We start from the raw sequence: 19,992 nt of genomic DNA, 5'->3' as shown, positions 1-19,992 counted from the left end.
TTTTTCGTATACCAGAGAAAGACTAATTGGCAGGTTGTTGCAGTTGTTTTGCATGTGAAGAGACTTCTTTGATAGGGTGCCTTCAACATTATGCAATATTGTGTGACGAGCAAATAAAGCAACGACTTCCGCGGAACTAAAAAGTTTCATCTAGTTTTGAGTTCTTCGTGGCAGTGACATGACCAACTTTGCATTTATTTCTAATGGAATTTTTCTATCTTTCCAGTGCTCTTCTGGTTTCATCACATACCCCAACCAGATACGTCTTGCGTGCCCCGACTGCAAGGCAGTCACCTGCGCGTCCTGTCGAAAGCCTGTAAGTTCTTTGCTCAGACGTGGTTTATGAAACATGCAGCCAGCCCGTCAATAAATTATTGATCTCAATAAGTATGCATCCTCTTGCCTTAGGCGTGAAGAGTGATTGTGGGTAGCGATGCATGGCTCATTTATGACGAGTTCAAATTTTTGCGTGTTTTCCAGTGGCAAAAGCAACATGAAGGAATCAGCTGCGAGCAGTTTCAAGAGTGGCAGCAAAACAATGACCCTGAAAGCCAGGCTGAAGGAATTGCGCAATACTTGGCAGAAAATGGAATTGGTATGTCATTCATCCTGTAAATACTTTAGTGGCATGAGTGCTGTTCAACTGGCAACTTTACGTAGGATAAAGCATTTCTAAACAACATCATGGTGTCGTGATTTGTTTTACTCTGTTTCGTACACTTTTGTTGTCGTATCATGGTATGCTAGCTACAAGCATTGACTGCGACTGTATAAACTATAACGACTGACATTGGATGGGCTATTTGGGTATTTTACCAATCGAACAAGTTGAGACTGACGGTTTATCAATACCACAACACACAATATGACAACACACAAAACAAAAGAGAAAACATCGTACCTTATTTCTCGACACAAGAGGTGCAGGTCTGAGGTAAGATTGCAGAAACCTTCACTGTTTCCAACCTGAAGATTGTTTCCTCACATTCAAGGAAATTATGACGTGTCGATTGCATTCTTAGTAGACTTTCAAATCTACCGATTGGTGCACATCATCACATTCACATGTCATCGCAAGCTTGATTGACATATTTATTGTTCAAATGAAATGCAAATTTACAATTTCTACAACTCTCACGCCTGCGAAATGTCCAGCCTCTGCAGGAGCAACATCTTACCATGGTATATTTTTACACTTTCGCAGATTGTCCGAACTGCAAGTTTCGATATGCCCTGGCCCGTGGTGGCTGCATGCATTTCAAATGCTATCAGTGTGGCTTCGACTTCTGTTGTGGTTGCAATTTGCCTTTTAAAATGGGTGAGGTAAGTGAAATATCCTGCGTCGACTACGAAATTCGGTAGTGTGATTGAATTGCAAACACGGAATACTTCTTGTTGCCATCCATAGAAATGTGGCCGATCTCCAAACTGCTCCAAATTGGGCCTACATGCGCACCATCCTAGAAACTGCCTTTTCTACCTCCGTGACAAGAAATTGGAAGACTTGCAAAGGCTTCTAGAGGTGAGTGGTCACGAGAGTTTGGAAAGTGGGCTGCACTTCTGACCTTTGTCGTCACAAAGTTCACACATCCTTCGGTTGTGCCTTACTGTCAGCACAAAAGCATGAACGTTGTACACTCTTTCCTGTTACCGTAATGACAGTGCTCTGAAACATACAATTCAATTCACCTGCCCTAGAAATGTTTAGGGGAATAAATTTTAAAATTTCCGGTTACTCAGGCTAGGCTAAAAAATTAATGCACGCTTTCCTAGAGCCAACGAAGTTTTGCTTACTCTCCTCTGAAGCAATTGAGACTATATTTAGCGTTAAAAACTCTGTGGCAAGTGAACTAAGGCTCCATGAACTCTTTAGGTCAGCATCAAAAAAAAAAGAAAAAAAGCTTTGAGCTGCACCTATATCACTTGTGGATTAAAGCAGCTGTACAAAGTATGAGATCTGGCTGTTTTTCAGTACAAATGTTCGCTCAGACATTAGTTAACTCAAGAAAGCATAGGCTGTCTTAAAAGTTTGTCATTCTCAAATATTTCTAGTTTCGGGTGGTGTTCGTTCTATTATATTTTAACAATATAGTGAAACAGTACGTCAGTACTTCGATATTTCGGCCTCGCTTCATAGAATTTTTCTACACTCATTTTAATAGTTGCCGTTAAAGAAATTCCTCGCAAATGTTTTACTTCGAGCTTATGTAAATATTTAACAATAATTACTGACTAAAGTTCAGAGTATTAGGATAAAACAAGATCTTCAATTTCAGGGCTAATTAGCAAGAATCCGAATATATTTTACGCAGACAGATGGAATGTACAGGCCGCAAGCAGGGTGATAAAAGCAGAACACCCGTCATCTGCGATACATTTCCATCCACCGATAAATCCTCGTCGCTCTCCGTGCTGTCAGTCAGCAGGAACGCTGACTGAGCTTCCAAAATAGGCCTGCGTTATTTATTGCCTCTTCCTTGGCCTAATACGATTCACTGCTTGTTTAGGCAAGATATCTGGACAGAAATAAACACCGAGATTTTTGTATTCGATCCATTTCTGTTGCTCAAAACCTATTTGTGCCTTTGTCGTACCGCGAGCAGCAATAATCATTCCTTCGTGTTTAGGGAAACTAATGTCACTGCACGAGAAGCCAAGTCCCGTTGGGTTTTTAAAGAGTAGCGTCTTTTTTGTGTGACCCGGAAAAATGATAGCCAGAGTAGCTATCGAAGAAACTTACATATATAAGCTTGTTGGTAGGCTCTAGAACGTCTGGGTTGAAGATCTTGTATATTTGAAGAGCTAGTTGATATTATTAAATGCTTACCTGGGCTCAGAGTGAAACCTACTCTAAGTTGATAGTAAGGACAGAGAATAATGTGGAAATTACGTGCGGGACATAATAAAACACACAACACGGGACAAGGGCCAGCTCGAATTTATATATACAGTGAAAATTTCTTAAATATGTATATACCTTGCGCAGCCAGCATGCACGAGCACACTGCATATCGCAGCCCCAAAACAGGTATGTTGCGAGAATGCAGATTAGAACATGAAATTTAAACAATCATTTTTTTTTTTGCGCAACCCAACTGAAGGGTCACTGATACAATCACGTTCTTTCTTCCTTATGAGGTACGCTTGGATAACTAATATGGGTTTCGAATTTCCGCTCTTGCCCAAAATCGAATACTAGAAAAAGTTCGTTCACAGGTACATCATCTATAAATAATAAGTAAATAAATGATACTGCTCACGATTTCATGCTCGATCATTGATGCAGTGACCAGTCTGTTCAATATAGACCTTTTTACAAGTGAGATACGTGTTTAGGAACAAAGGGCAGACACCAGAAAAGTGTTTTATCGAGCCATTTGGTGCGGTATGTGTTCTAAATGTCAGTCTTTAACACCTACCGGAAAAAAATTAAGAAAGGACTACAAATAAGGTGCCAATAGGAGGAAAAACCTAAGTGGAGAACGTGGTGAATCTCGCCTGATTATATAATTTTGGACTATAATAGAGCGTGTATAGCTTAAATCCTGACTCTATTGTGCGTTCCATGAAAAGAAAATCTACGTGTCTGTTGCATGCACCGTATAGAGTTCAGAAGTTCAACGTGTCACGGCGCCCAGAAAGCCAAATATTCCCGCAGCTTAAGCATTACGCCTGACTCATAGGTTTGCAACCCGGAGAAGCAAACATTCGCCACATGGTGTGGTAATATTTAACGAGTGGCAACCGCCAGTGAAATTTAGCGAGATGGAATGTCGGATGCAGAAGCCTTTTTTCGATGGAGTATAAAAAATAGAGGCCGACGCGTTCATGTTAAGGTGCGCGTTAAACAGTTCCGGTGGCCTAAGTTTCTGTAACCTTCCACTACGATGTCTCTCGTTATCTCATTGTGGTTTTGGGACGTGCGACCCCAACAGTTAACAATATTTATTAGCTTCGCAGCGTCCTTGAAGCTCCCGAGACTACGTAATAAAAAGAATAATTTACTCACACATGCCACACAGGTCACACTGACAAGCCACACAGGCTACTAAACGTTACACAGGCCACAACTGCACATGAGTCTCTCAGTCAAATCGACGTCTTAATTCTTTCACTATCTACCAAACGGGCACGTGCATTTCTAACATTCGGCCATCTTGCAACTTTTGACGTCCTCGTTAAGGCTGTCCCGAAAATGGTCTTGTGACTTAACATACAAATGTTCGGCCATCCTGTTACATGAAATACTTAGTCGATGACACACGAAAGCAACACGATAAAGAAGAAACAGAAACAACACAAAGAAAACAGCTATGCCTATACACTGACGCATTAAGTTCTTCATGCACGCAGAAGTTCACGTTAAACTTTCACGCAAACTTCATGGCACGCAGAAGCGTGAAACTTTCAAGATTATGTCAAACTTTCCGGCCATTTTGACTGGCTTGACCTTGGGGAAAGGCACGACACGCACGATGTTGGTGTCCCCTTGCCTAGACTTTGGCTTCGACGCTTGGTCCAGCTCGGGCTTCTGCTTTTGGCCCGACTGTGGTGAATATTCCTGCGGATTTGCTCTGGAATTTCCCATTTTCTCGGTGTCGTCTGGTTCTGTTGTCTTCGTCTCAGTATCTTCCTTCGGAGATACTGAGACGAGCACACTGCATATCGACTGTTCATTCTCCTGTCTTTTGGTCTGCTCTACGGCATTTTTTTTTCGATTCTTCTGCTAACTTGTCTTCCGTATCGTCGTCTTGGCTTGGTTGGGCTTCTAGCTTTTTGTCTTTTGCAACCTCGCCTTCCTCCTGCTTATCCTTATGTGTCTTCTTCTGTCCCTGGGATGCTTCTTCGTCATCTTTCTTTTTTTCCTTCTTCGCCGCAATGCCCTGCTGTTTGTTTCGCTGTTGCGGGTTTTTCCTCGCTGCCTTTTTCCGTAGCACCAGTTTGCGAGTTTGTCTGCTTTCCTTTGCGTCAGTTTCGGCTTCGTTCCGGTCTTTCAGCTTTTCGTTGGCTCCAGTAGACGTCTTGGGCTTTGGTTCTTCACCTATCTTCGCAGTCGGTACCCTACTATATCCGGAGTTGTCGGCGTGTGGCGAGGCTCGTTCGGAAAACAGGTTCACGTGTCTTCTGGGGGTTGCAGCAGACGCGACTACTGGTTCTTGTAGACTCGAGGCGTCGTCTGCTTCTCCCGGGGTGCTTCCTCTTGAGAGAAGACGACGGCCAGTGACGTAGACGTCGGTCTATGGTGTGACGTGCTTGTCGACGAGCGGTAACGGTTGGTATTGTTCCGTTCTTTGATTCGCGTCGGTCGTCAATTTTCTTCCCATGGTAGCGGGAAGGGAGCGTTCTGAACCTGAAGGAGGTTTGGTGCTTCGGTTGCGTGTGCCCAAAACCTCCTGTTGTTCTCGTTCGATGCGTTCAAGCATCAAGATGTCATGCAGTAGCTCGTCGACATCGTCATGCATTCTACCCAAGAGCATGGTGCATAGTTCACGAGACCTCAACGCCGAGACAACTTCTTCTCGCGTATCTTTAAAGTCGGGGTTGACTTCGTGGCACAGACGCACCTTAGAGTGGAAGTAGGCGGTCGTACTCTTGTTGCGCTGCTGCACGCGTTCTAGTATCCTGCGCCATCTTTCCGCAACTCTAGATTGGCAGACGAAGGTCCGACGGAAATTCTGCTCGAATTCTTCTCACGACGTGATCTGGCAACTTTTTGAACGGTACCAGTCCTTGACACCTCCTACCAATGGGGCCTTGGCTCTTTCTAGCGTGTAAGCAGCTGGCCACCCGTGAATCTTCGACGTTTGGCAAATGCTTTCGATCCATTCACGCGCTGCAAGACCGTCTTCGGAGCCGTCGAAGGCATGGGCATTGTGACTTAGGTCGGTGATCACCTAGAACGTTGACACTGGTTCTGTGCTGCACCGGTTAAAACCAGTCGTTCCAGCGAGCTTGATAGCAGTCTGTCATTTTCTTGAGGTGCTTTGAGTAAGTCACGAGCCGTAATGCTGTCTCCATCGCACAAGTCCGTACCTCCTCCACCGCAAGCTCGGTTGTCTCTTCCACCGGTGCGTTGCATTTCAGGGTTAGGATTACGTTAACCAGTTACGTAGACTGACAGAACTCACATTTTCTCTCCGTGACGACTGGATGTCGATTCCACTTCTGAAGTATTAGTTTCGCGGCGTTCTTGAAGCACACAAGACCTCGTAATGGAAAAAATGATTTACTCACACATGCATACACAGGCTATATTGACACGCCACACAGGCTACATAACGCCCCACAGGCTACTAAACGCCACACAGGCCACAACTGCACGTGAGTCTCTCAGTCAAGTCGACGTCTTCTTTCACTGTGTACTAAAAGGGCACGTGTATTTCTAACATGTTACTATTTAACTGGCTGTATAGGTATGTTTCTAAGTGTAATACATACAGCACAAGCTCTTGACGCTGGTTGTTGTGGTTGATTAAAGCACCCTGATAAGCATCCGGATCTGCATTCACGAACATTTTTGATATGCTACCATTGTTCATAAGAAATATTCTGTCAATCTTACTCATGAATATATATCGAGGTAGGACATTGAATGACAAGTATCAATAATGAGCAAACATTTACACCATCTCCCACTGAAGGAAACCATGTGGGTATGTGTACCTGCACTGGTGTTTACTTGTGTTTCCATTCGTTTGTTTCCGTGCATGTTTCATTTGTGTCTGGAGTGGTGTATATGACGTGTACCACTTATGTAATCGCGCTCCTATTTGTGTGTATTACCGTGGGTGTGCAGCAAAGTGAACCCGCAGAGCTGCTAGGAGAGTGCGACGGTGCGAGGCGAGCGCAGCATTGTATACGAGCGCACAGCTGTGGCAAATAGATAAACAGCAGAGAACAAACAAAGCAGCGGCAGCGCTCAGCCACGTCCTCCACGCTACCTCCTCCCACCTCCTCGCGTGAGTTCGAAAAAAAGGGGAGAGTCGGCGCACGCACATTAAAAGAGCGGACAGTCGCCGAGGGACGGACACAGCCCCGAACAAAATCTGCTTCGCATCTGATGTAAAAATTTGTTCATTAGACCCCTCGTTACACTCATTGGTAGCTACTCAAGAAGGGCATCACCGATTTCTGGAGCTTCTGAACATAGATATCGTAAAACACTAAAATCCTGTTCGCCTGCTTGAAATTGTTCACAGCAATAAAGGCGTCACAAAGAAAATATACTGAGGAGGGGCTGTGCAAACAAGGTCCTTTATAGCTAATTTTGTTCATGGCATAACGCTGTAACATAAAAAAGATGTTGCGTAAGCGGCTGAAGAACTGGGACCACGAAAACCGACGCAATAGGCCACTAAGTGAATGGCTGATATTTGCCCCAAATAAATGCGGTTTGCTGTACCGCATAATCTTTTTGTGTAGGCTTAGTTTAATTAGGCAGATGGGCTTGTGTTTTAATACTATAGGTAGACAGGGCACCTAATATCGCTCAAAGAGAGCCGTACATACCGGCTTATTTTTGTCAACGTAAGCGCAAGCCACTTTGCCGCACATGCTTTCATATCTATGCTACGAAAAAGCTTAGCTAAATAGATAGAGAGGGTTTTCACATTAAAGAATGTTTCCATATAAGTTACCTATGACTTCATCTTTGATGCAGCAGGCAAGCGTTTTTCCTATATAAATCGTTTCATTATTTGTGCCAATTTTCCACGACGTTCGTACGCAGTCGGCACGCTCCAGTTCATATTGTTCTTTAGAACTTGCTTTTTTCCACGATAGTTTTTATGTTCTTGGACAATAAATACCTAGACTGAGCTCTCTTACAGCCTACCAGATTTTGCGTTATACCTATTGTTGTGCGCTTTTTAGCAAAGGATAAATTGTTGACGTTTGCTCTTTTTGATGTTAACGTTTTGCAACTAAAACGTATGCTGACGTGAAACTAAACAACTTTTGTTGGCAATGTGTGTTCCATTAAAATTTTGCTTTCATGTACTTTTCTTTTTATTGTACATATGAATACTGCGCAAAATAGGGCGTTTATCTCCGTGAAATTGTACTGCATGAAACTATTGAGCCTTATTTATTACATCAAAGAAGAAACTCAATGAGAACGTGTGCATTCAGCGCATATAACATAAATGCATTACAACATTCAACAGCTATACATTTAGTCACTGTACGTTTAACAGGTTGGACGTCAGTCTCTTTGATATTAATGAGAAGTGGTCTGAAATGTGCTGTGCCCCGAAATCACAATAGCCTTCGTAAGCTTTTCCTACACTTAATGAAAACCCATTTAAATGTTGACACTTCAGGTATTCAGTATTCATTTGGGTATGCCACTTGCAAGTGACATTGTAAAATGATAGCTCCTCGAATTTCACTGATTGCCTGCTACCAACATTTCTTTTTTTTCTAGGACTGTTAATGATTGAAGCAACCTTACAAGTTATGTATTACATAGAGCACTCTCATTCCATGAAAGTAGCTTAGCCTAACTTCTGATTTCTGCATGTAGAATAAATTTAATTAAAACTGTAAATGATGTCTCAGAGTACACTTTTTTATAATGCAATAATGATTAATGTAATGAATTTTCAGTCTTTGATTTATGCGTGTTTCTTTTGTAGTTTACTATTCCTGCCCTGCGGCAGTCATTTAAATGAAAAATAGTTGTATAAAAAAAATAAATAAATAAATGTAAGTGTAATTTGTGGTTTGTGGCACTTATCATTTTTGTTTATGAACTGGCAATATCTGTCCTTCACTTTGTACTCATTCACTTAATTCATTGTGTATTCTTGTTTGGTTCAGGTAATGCGAAAAGAAAAAAACTATGGTCCACTTTGTGGCAATTTACACTTCAGCAAAATTAACGTTTTGGGAAATTATTCAGAAAATTTAGGTTGCGCATAGAGAAAAATAATCTAAGCAATTAGAAAAAAAACGTTTTAAAAATCACTTAACCAGCAGGGTCGAAACAATCAGAGTTGCATGATCAAAGTCATGCCGAAGGGTTGATCACCGTGTTTCAAGCAACCAATACATCCCCATTCCTACGCGTGAAAATGAGGAAGCTATACGGCATCTCCATGCGCGCATCGTGCATTTCTCGCAGGTGTGCCTGTTTTTTAGTTGTTGTTTGTTTTTACCCCATCTTTGTCACTATGGCGATTAACATTTTGCAGGAAAGCAATATAGCTTTCAATCGGGACCCACCAGCCCACTGGGTGAAGACGTCCCGTTGCCAAGTTCCTGAACAAAAAGAGACCAGGGATGGCTTCAAGGATGATGTGTGTGGTAGAACGGTGGAAGAAGGCACGGCAGGATTGTGCAGGTAGGCAGCGAAGAAATCTCTGAGGCTACGTTCTATGAGCCATCTTTGATGCATGACGTGCTTGGCAGAACACTTCCGTTTCCTCTCGCATGGGCCATACGCACGAATGAAAGCACGCATAAGTCGAGCACGACCCTAATGCGCAGTAGCGTTTCTGGATATGTAGAGACAGGTAACAGTGTCGTAACTCAGGGTCCAATTTGTTTATTTTCTTACCCTTTTGTTTATTTATCTATTTACACATACTTCAGTGCTAAGATTGCTATGACAGGACTCGGTATGAAGAATATGCAGTAATATAAGTAAAAACAATGAGAAATATGAAAACAGGGAACTTATTATTGTCCTGTGAACATACAATGCTAAAGTGATTGAAAATATCGAGAACACGAAAAAAATCTGGGAAGTACTTTTTGCAAATTGATCAGCGTATTTTACATACAGTTTCTGTAGATTTCGGCTACAAATCTTCGCGATGGGCATGAACAAACAGAACCAGGTAATGAATGCCAGTCTTCGATGGAACAGGGGAAAAACTAAACTTGAACATATTAGTTGGAGCGTAATAAGGCCTCAAATTTAGGTTTTGATAATGTCTCGTCCTTGACTGTGGAGTGAAGTTAATGCATTTCTTGTTATTTGATCGATAGTTTAACTATACAGAAAATACTGCTTCGCAAGAATTTCATAGACTTGATTCGGCGACGTAAATGAAGTGCAGTTAATTGAAATGAAGACAGAGTAAATGAGGGTGACAAATTGAGTCGTAACGGCGTATGAGTCTTACCATCTTTTTCTAGCCTACTTGCAGTCTTTGGATCTCACAATGCTTATACGGGTTCCAGAAAACGGACGCGTAGTCTACTACAGGACGAATTAGTGATTATTATTAGAGGTTTTTGTTTTTTGGGGATTTAGACAAAGTGCGACGTAGATAGTATAGTTTTTTCAATGCTTTGTTACATATATAGTCGATGTGCTTGAACCAAGACTTGTTGTGTGTAAAAATGACACCGAGATACCTATATTCAAAAGCCCTTCTTACAAGACAGTTATCAAAAGAGTAATCAAAAACAGAGGGCGATTTCTAAGAAAAGACTTAAGCATTGTTTCCTTAAAGTTAATGTTCATCTACCAGGTTCTGAACAAATTTCTAAACCCAGCAAACGACTTCTGCAAGTGGTAGTGGTCGCTGTGTGTTTTATTCACTTCGTAGAAAACGCAGTCGTTGGCATAAAAACGAACGGAAGAGGAGGTGTGGTGAGACAGGTCGTTAATATAAATTAAAAAAAAAGTGAAGACCTATGGACGGACCATTGTGGCACTCCAGATGCTACTTTAGTAACAGCAGAGTTGGTTTACCTGTAAGAAACAAACTGAGAGGTAGATGACAAAAATCTAGACATTCAGTTAACCATTTCAGGAATGTTAAACAATTGAGTCTGAAAACAGCGTCAACCTGGTCGCCATGATCAAGGCTAAGCAAAGCATTATGCGTGAATTTGACTGATTTCTCTGTTGGGCTGAAACCTTCTAAGTCCATGTTGTCAGTGAGATAGTAATAAGTAGGATTCCAAGAAGTGCGTAGTGCATTTATAAATGATATGGTCTGACATTTTTCATGATAGAGAAGTCGGTGATATTGGTCTCTAGTTTAACAGAAACTGCTTATCACCAGATTTAAAAAGAGGGAGAACTTTAGCCATTTTACATCAACGGGGAACAATTCCAGAATATAAAGATTTATTGAGCATTATTGTTAAACATCTGGATGAGGGAGTAGCGAACTAAGAATGCATTCTGTATCCCACCCGGGTCGATGCATTGTTTTACATCTATTGAGGATGCATTCACTCATTATGTCAATGTTACTGATTGGTTTAGAACGAGAAATACCTGACAGAGAAAAAGTAGTATTGTTGGAATGATAAAGGAATGGTAAGTTAACACTAATTGGGAATAGCAATTGAAAGCATTATATATAGGTAGATGGCGGGTCACTAAAGACGTCATTATTTATTTTGAAAGATGAAGGTGAAGCAGCATGGGGCAAAATAGAACACAAAAATTTACGTGGATTCGTCGTTAGCAGATCAGGTAACTCAACGCGATAAACAAAATCTTTCGCTGTTTTCATCATTCAGTTGAGTTCACACTTAGCTCTCTGAAACCTGTCTTGGACAACGGGATCATTAGGTCTTCGGGAGCGCCTAAGTTGATAGGCACGACCAGATAAACGTAAGAGATCACGCATAATCCAAGAAAGATTAGCATTGCTTTTATTTGTCTTAATTGACAGGAATCTTTGGATACACAACTTTACAAGATTTTTGAAGAAATTAACAAGACAATTTACATCTTGACTATCAGAAAGCGCAAAAAGCGTATCAAACTGAGCCGCTAAAGTATCAGTTATGGAAGTGTCGCCAGCACAAGTGAAATCAGGGAAGCTGGATAATAAGATGATTCGGACGTGGATAGAAAAGTGTTAACAAGACAATTTTATGATCTGATATTTTTTCAACTATCTAACAAGAAAAGCTGCTGTCAGCTAGATCTGTACTTAAGAAGACTAAGTCTAGGATAAAATTGAGCCTAGTTGGACATGAGACGACTTCAGCAAGCCCAAAATATAGAGAAACATTTATTAATTCATGTCATATCGCAGCATCACGACCCGTTACAGTCAGAGAAGGCGAATGGATGTCAGGGGCGTTGAAGAAGATTACAGGTTTGGGCTGAGAAACTGGTTTCGTTAGCACTTACAGTCAGTCTTGCATGCACCTACCCAAAAGGAAAATTCATATAGCTGCTTTGTTTTTTATATCAATTTATGCACCACACAACTGAACGAATGAAGCGCAGTGATTTGTGGAGTAATCTTTTGGTGCATTCTACTCGATTAAGGGCACCCTTGACAGGAAAGTTCTTTGTTTTTTTTTCCTTACTCGCCCTGATGAGATGGTGTTGTTAAATTTTCTTTCCGTTTTCGTCAAACTTGTAATCCGACGAACCAACATGGATCAATTACTTCTGAGCTGTTTCATATATATGCACGAGACAACAAGCGATAAAGCGATATATATATAGAGAGAGCGTACTCAAACACAAATGTTTGCCAACTTAGCTGTCTTGAGTAAATGCATAGCATCCACTAAATGCATTGAATTAGGCTGCCAGGCCATTTGAAGAGACATACGTTTACAGTTTTAAGATGTCAGCATGAGCGACTTTGCCCTATTCTCAGCTGGTCAACGTTGGGCCAAAGGGAGCAACTAGAACAGGCTAAAGCGAAGATTGTGAGAGTAAAATACAGACGCGTGAAGAATCAAACCATATAAATACTCATTGCGCTAAAATATCCATTAAATTACCTCCAAAGAAGTCACAATGACATTCTTCACCCGATGTGCACAATATTTATATATTGACTAAAATGAAGACATTGAGAAGGTTGTTGATTTAGAGTTGGCGCCTTAAATGATATCATCAATTGTTGGTATCTCAAGTAAAGCAATCATGCGTAAAATATATGATCGCGAAAGTCTTGGGCAAGATTCTCACGTACATGCGGATGGAAATGTTGTAGGTCCGTGTGCTCAGATTTGGGTGCACGTTAAAGAACCCCAGGTGGTCGAAATTTCCGGAGCCCTCCACTACGGCGTCTCTCATAATCATATGATGGTTTTGGGACGTTAAACCCTACATATCAATCAATCATCAAGATTCTCACGTACAGGAGATGGCGGTAAGACGACAGATGAGTGAAAAAAAACGCGAGTCTGGTTCGCTACCCTACTCCGAGGGAAAAAGATGAACATATAAAAAATGAAGAAATTAGCCTCACACGGTGGGCTGGCTGTATTCCCAATAAGATGGCGACAGTGGCGAGTGAAGACGGCTCCGCTTCTCAGACTTCAGCCGAATTATTGGTGGCATAATGATTTTGCGTACTGCGCAGGCATGTGGTGGGCGGTATTGCGTATCTTGCAGAATCGAATAACTTCCTTCGGTGAAGGGCATAGTATAGCACGAAAATGCCTTGCTGAACGCGATCGAAATGGACATAGTGTGGCGCAAAGCCCATTCTGTCTTCGCATTGGCGACTGCATGAATAACCAATGAAATATTTCATCAGCGGGTTTAAAGAATCAATTAAGGATGATGAAATCAGCCGTGGGAATGTAACCGAAGAAGCCCATTTATTAGTGCGAACGTGCTCTATAGAGGTGTATGCAATCGACATGTCTGATTTCCAACCCAGACGAGAATGTGAATGACATAGCAGCTGCTTTGAAAGCGACCGCTTTGATGGGCTCGCACATGCAGTTGGGGCGCATCATGCAGAGCTAAATTATTCGTTATGAAATGTGGCTCATGAAAGAACGCAGCCTGAACAAGTCAAGCTTTAGTTTGCATGTATACATAAGAGGCATGTAACCTAATCAGAACCTGAAGAGAAGCTCGTCGTCAATATCAGGTTATGCACAGAAGCTTAATAAATTACATCCGTCAATAAAAAAAAGCGCGGCGTTTTCGTATTTTTCATCAATGATCAGAAACACATAGATTGAAAGGTACGCTGAAGGGAAGCAGTCAATCGGTTCACATTGATGATGTTCACTCTGAGAACTCTAATGTCATTGATTCAACCAACGTAGGAGAAAATCAACGTCAAAATTTCATTTTTAAATTTTGCGCCAAAATCTCCACGCGTGACTTCACGGATTTCAAAGTGTACTTGTCGTATTTTTGTGGCATTAGCTAAATATAATTTCCCGAAACTTGGTATTTTGACTTCATGACAATCTCAGAGGTTAGTGTACTTCATTTTTACTGATAAGGAACTAAATATAGGCCCCAGTAGAGGCCGTTAAAATTAATGACATCATAGCATTTGGGGCAAACATTTGATAGTCACGTCACCACCGCCATTTTTATTTTATACGTTTTCTCGTTTAGCCACCACCTTCTCGCATCAAGCGCGGTGATTTTGTACAAATCAAAGAGTAATTTACTTTTAATAGAAGAACCTCCTTTACTATCTCTTTAAAGCGAGCTGTAGTAAATAGCTAAGCTTGTTTAATGCATGCTCAGATCTGGATGGTACATCAGCGCACGCATTTCAGGCTGATTTTTTTTTGTTTGTATACCGCTATTGATAGAACCGTGGTTGTATATTGCCCTCTTCTCGGTGGCTCTTGACAAATTTATTGTGAGATAAATTATCTTTGAAATTTGGTTACTGTAACAAAATCTACTAAAGCAGCACTTACAGCTTTAGGAGTAACTGTCTGTTCATGTGACGCGAATTTTATTCGGTCAGTAAGCATTGAGGGCGATAAATATCATTTGTGTGGTAGCGTCCATGGTTCTCCACTAGAAGCTTATATGCCTCTTTGGCTATCGATCGTCGCATGATTTCCGTCGCTCAAAGCGATGTTAAGTAGAGGTCACGTGATGAAATCAGGCAATTCTAAAACCCATGAGGTTCACTTTGCTTCTCCTCGCCTAACAATGGCAGATACCTTCAAGCATGTCTCACAAAGTTTCAGTCGTAGAACACCCAAGAAGAGCGTACCTGATATTGCACACCGTTTTGGCCACAATGCCTCTTTTACCTCTCCGCAGAATGCATTACGTGGAATACCTCGGACAGCTAATCTTCAAGAGCGACATTGACCCGGTGCCCATATTCGACGTGGAAGAGTTGGAGCTGGTGCTGAAGCGCGCAAATATCCGGCTGCCATCACGCTACAAGCTGTCGGATCGCGAATACCAGGATGTTCTCATCAAGGTAATGCACCAACAGTCGTAAAAACGGAAGCGCAGCTCGCGGTCATGGCTGAGTGCTTGTAACATCGTGGTGCCACTGCTATAAGTCCCCGTACGAGAAATATTTCTAGCAGGGCGTAAGAGTGTCATCGGCTCCAACCGCACGAGAACAGAATGGGTCGTTAGTTTTTGCCTTTCCCCATCCTGCAATTGCCCGTACCGAGAAGGTGGAAATTTATCGTGGCGCTATTAAGACTCGGAAATGAAAACAATGCTAATAGAATCTAATCTACAATAAAGCGCTCATATTGACGTGCTATAGAGGTGACACTGTTTTCCGGAAAGCATGAGTAATTGTCCAGTGAACCAACACGTAGGCTCTGCGCTTGCTTGTGTAACCACATCACTAAAAAGCAAAAGCTGCTTCAATATCACATTGTTACGCTAGGACGTGAGGGAATTTACACACTTGTCTATAATTTCTTCCCCGTGTCATTAGCTTCTAATTATGAGAAACTGAGTTAGTTAGTTTGGGTTCATACTTAACACCATGTGGCACTTCCAAAAAATGATGGTTTTATTAAGAGGGCTACTGCCAGAAAAGTTTTTTTTCGCTTGTAACACCCATCACAAGGTCTGATGAATTTCCTAGTCTACTTTATTTTTGTGTGTTTTCGAATAAAAATTCACATAGGAGTAAGCAAATGTCATGCGGCCTTCTTTCGTTCATTGTCGTTTTTTTTTGTTTTTGTGAGCGCTGCACTGTCATAAGAATGAAGTCGACAATTTTGAAGTGTACTTTTCCTAGATTTCTAGAGAAATCAAGCTGCCTTTACGATACCGAACACGCCAGTTTCAACGTTCACTATGAGTAATTTGTTGCTTTACTATGATAATAGGCATGCGGCTTAGCATTATTAAAAAAAAACTATTTTGAGGGCGAACACATGACACATTCACGTTCACACACACACAGGCATCACACGCTGTGCTCTTTAATGCGTGTGTGTGTGTGTGTGTGTATGTGTGTGCGTGAATGTGTCGTGTGTTTGCGCTCACATTAGTTTTTTTAGATGTTCTACCAACTAGCCCAACAACAAATTATTTTGCAATGCAAGCATTGTTGCCCTCTGCGAAAATACCTGGGAGACTGTTGCGTATGGACAGTCGCGTACACCCTTTCCTGCGACAAGTAACGAATATTTTAATGAATGCGTGCGCACGCACTGGCTAAAAGTGAATGACATTTAAATGGGTAAAGAAGATGTAGTACTACCTTTGTGCTACATGTTGTTCCGGAAGACAGCTTAGTGATCCCGCCTCACGTTTCGACCGGAAATCTTCCTCACGTCTAACCCTATAGTTTAATGTTGCTGTTCATAGTTAGGATATTTTCTTGTATTCAGTGAACAATGTATTGCGTGTACTGTACGTTGAATAATGATGTGGCTATTTGTTGCTTTCAGGTTATCAACACCGATGTTCCACTGGAAAAAGTGCCGGCTTAAACCACTGACTCAAGATTACTACATCAAAATACGACGTTTTAGGGCCGTGGTGCAACACTAAGAACATCAAATTTCAGTGTTATGAAAAAAAGCAACACTTTTCTTGCTTTTTTAAAACATGACTGCTTCCCTCAGAATCATTGATTGCTGAAGTGGTATTCTGGTACCAGTCGTCTACTAAAGTTTTTGTAATCTGTTTTGCCTGAAACAGTGTGTGCAACAAAAATGTACTGATTGCTTGTAAGTACTCCCGGTTATTTTTGAAGATCGCAAATTTGTGAGTGAGCGTCACGTGATGCAGATCAATATCTGTGAACAGAAGGAGCAAGATCATTAACGAGCACCGATGCTCCAGACTATTGGAAGTGCAAAAAAAAAAAAAACGAGAAAACGCGACGTTTGAAGCCTGCTATTTTTCCTTAAACACTCCCGTGAACGTTGGAGTTAGCTATAATTGTCTCGATGATATTATAATCTGAGAGAGTGAGAGACGGAGGGGAGAAAGAGAGATAAAGAAGGAATATAAGAAAGAAAGGGACGTTAACTAGACTACGTCCAGTTTGCTACCCCACCTGGGGGGAGAGTGAGTAAGAGAGAGAGAGAAAGAAAGGAGGAGGTTAGAATTACCCACCACACACACAGCGCAGGGCTTCACAGATGGTCGCTCAGTGATGTAGCCTTCAAGAACTGAAGAAGCGTTCGTGAGCTGTCTGGCATGGCGTACTTGGAGACCATGCTCCCAAACTTTTTCTTGAGTAAAGGGCGGATCGTCGAGTCTCTAAAAGGCCCACTGTAAAGTCGGTGATCTTGTTCAGCTTCGGGACAGTGGCACAAGACACGATCAGTAGTCTCTACACACAGTTACTACACATGAATGAGTTAGCATTATTAATGTGATAGCTGAATGAGTTGGTAAACACTCGACGAAGAATTGACACAACCTTGTAGCGTCACGTCGTGAAGTCTTTGATGGCAGGTGTAGTTGAAGTAGTGATTCGAGGTTCTGGGGGTCGCCAGGGCAGTTCAGTGGAGAATGCCGATGCGCAAGCGTGGTATTATGTGCGATGTGACGAATTTCTCTTGCAGCGTCGACTCTTGACAGGGGTATGACAGTGGTATGGGCTACCCGATGTGCCATATTGTGGGAACATCGGGCAGCGTTGTCGGTGAGGTGGTTACCACTGATATCAGTGACCCGGCAGCAATGAAAAGACTATGTGGTGTCCTTGAGTAGAGGTGTGGTGACTAATTGCCTTGACTTGAGGCACCAACTGATGGCATTTTTTACGTCGTAGACTTAGCACGCATTGAAGCGTCGCCTTGGAGTCGCAGACTATGGCCCATTTACACTATAGGGGAATCTCGCATAACAAATTTCATTAGGGTTAGAAGAGTGGCGAGCTCAGAGCCTGTTGATGCCGTGAAGTGTGAAGTATTGAACTGAAGCACGAAGGGTAGTAAGCTGCTACGCCAATCGTTAAAGCCGTACGGAATTACCGCAAAATAACATGAAATTTGTATTTTTTGCACACCGGAAGAAGAGAAACAGTGCCGTATTCCTCAACTGTTCTTAAGCATAAAATGTACATTCAGTGTACTATAATGTTTGGATATTGATATAGCATCTCTGCCTCAGAAGTATATTCTAGAAGAATTGAATGTCCAAGAAGGTGTCCCTCATAATCGTATCGTGTTTTTGAACGTAAAACTCGGCAATTACTAATATTAGTGTGTAAACTTGAGAAACAGCTAGAAACAACGGATGATATCAAAGCCATAGTAAGTGAGAGAGAAAAGAATTGAACCAGAAGACTGTTTTGTTGGCTACTCTGCTTTAAGGAGGGGGGGGGGGAGCAAAAAAGTAGCAGAGAAAAGAAAGCTTGGTACTTCTAAAGAAACAAAGGCGTAATGACTACACTGCGCGTCCGAAAATCTTGGTCAAGTTTTTTTTCTTTTGACAGTTACACAAAATGCACACACAGTGAATCAAGAACATTCAAAAATTGAGTGGAATGGTTACTTTACATTAGGAAAAATTGTCATTCAAATGAGGCACGGGTGCGCACTATTGTGACTTTTATAGTTTTGTTCTTGAATTGATATTTCTGCTTAGGAAAAAGAGTTCTAAAAATTAAATATTAGATCCAAAGCGCACGGCTTATTTGTAAGCTGAGTTGTAATGGTGAACTATTATTGCACGCGGAAACTTATGAAGGCATATTCCCGGCTCAACTGAAATCCAACAAAACAGTGGAGCCATACTTGTGGTAATGTTTACTTCGCAAAAAAAGTTTCGTTGACGTCAAGCCTGCTGGTGTTACTGCAGCTTCATATCACGAGACTGGTAAGTAAAAAGCAGGGGTCATTTACGGTTTGATTCAGTCACAAATTACGCATGTTCTTACCAAATGTCAAGAGCAACATGCTCACACACACAAAATAAAAACAGGTTGTTCATATACAATCATGCGCGCGAGTATCATCTCGGAGAATCAACTGTCCGCTACAAACAAGGAGCAAATAAACATCGTAGGTTTTGCTCTGCGCGAGCCTTACAGTCTTTCATTTAACATAACACTTCATTCCAACATCACATAAGGTTGGATATGCGGACAAAAAAAAAACCTTAATGAGGCTAGACTGCGGCCACGGTCCCAACATAGCACACAGTGGAGAGCTCGGGCTTCATTATTTGATACGCCCATGACAAGAGAACTCGCGGCATTCTACCAATGGAAAATTGCTTTAATTCATTAGGGCTGCCATGATCACATTGAGCCCTTCGCTGCTGCAAGTCTCTGAACGAACGGTAGTACAAGGGCTTGCAAGGCTAGCATGGCTTACGAGAGGATAGCAGCGTGTGAGCAAAGTGTGAGGCCAGATTGTGTCATACTGCCGTGGGCTGTTCGCTTGCATACGGGCCAAGAGGTTCGGCTGATGTCGAAGCATGCGACTTGTGGGCGAGTATGGGATTGTTCATATCTCCGCATTGACTAGTGAGTCTCCGCAGTGCATCATGGGTGTCAACTTAATTATGAAGGAGCACTCTCATTGCGCAAAGTGCCTTGGCTTTCTGCAAGGTCATCGTGGCAATACAGCAACAAAAGGAGCACGTTACACATGCGTGCTAGGACATCAATATGCACTGTCAAATGTCACAAATCTAGGGCAGTTGGCGTCTTTAAGAGGTGTAGTACTAAGACCACTTTTATTTCAACGATAATGTAATTGCAAAGAAGTCAACTGAGTACATCTGCCTGAAATAACGCTGCGTGTTTCGTGTATATTGCTAAGTACGAAAATAAGACCTACTATCCGATAGAGGCGGAAGTGATGTAGCCCCGTGTGCTCAGATTCGGGTGCACG

At 41.9% G+C, this 19,992-nt stretch overlaps 1 protein-coding gene across 4 annotated transcripts in view; it reads left to right on the top strand.

The window, feature by feature from the left end:
• LOC119176303 (uncharacterized) overlaps positions 1-16,834 on the top strand; it is a 246,952-nt gene extending 230,118 nt beyond the window's left edge. For all 4 annotated transcript variants that reach the window (XM_075877328.1, XM_075877330.1, XM_075877329.1 and 1 more), the window contains 7 exons: positions 227-316; positions 481-595; positions 1,205-1,323; positions 1,409-1,522; positions 9,195-9,343; positions 14,975-15,140; positions 16,585-16,834. In XM_075877328.1, the coding sequence (XP_075733443.1) occupies positions 227-316; positions 481-595; positions 1,205-1,323; positions 1,409-1,522; positions 9,195-9,343; positions 14,975-15,140; positions 16,585-16,626 (795 nt within the window). In that variant the 3' untranslated portion in view covers positions 16,627-16,834. The remainder of the gene's footprint in view (positions 1-226; positions 317-480; positions 596-1,204; positions 1,324-1,408; positions 1,523-9,194; positions 9,344-14,974; positions 15,141-16,584) is intronic.
• The last annotated feature ends 3,158 nt before the right edge of the window (positions 16,835-19,992 follow it).

Source organism: Rhipicephalus microplus, chromosome X (assembly GCF_043290135.1).
Source record: "Rhipicephalus microplus isolate Deutch F79 chromosome X, USDA_Rmic, whole genome shotgun sequence".
Classification (NCBI taxonomy): domain Eukaryota; kingdom Metazoa; phylum Arthropoda; class Arachnida; order Ixodida; family Ixodidae; genus Rhipicephalus; species Rhipicephalus microplus.
This window is presented reverse-complemented; position numbering and strand designations above follow the sequence as displayed.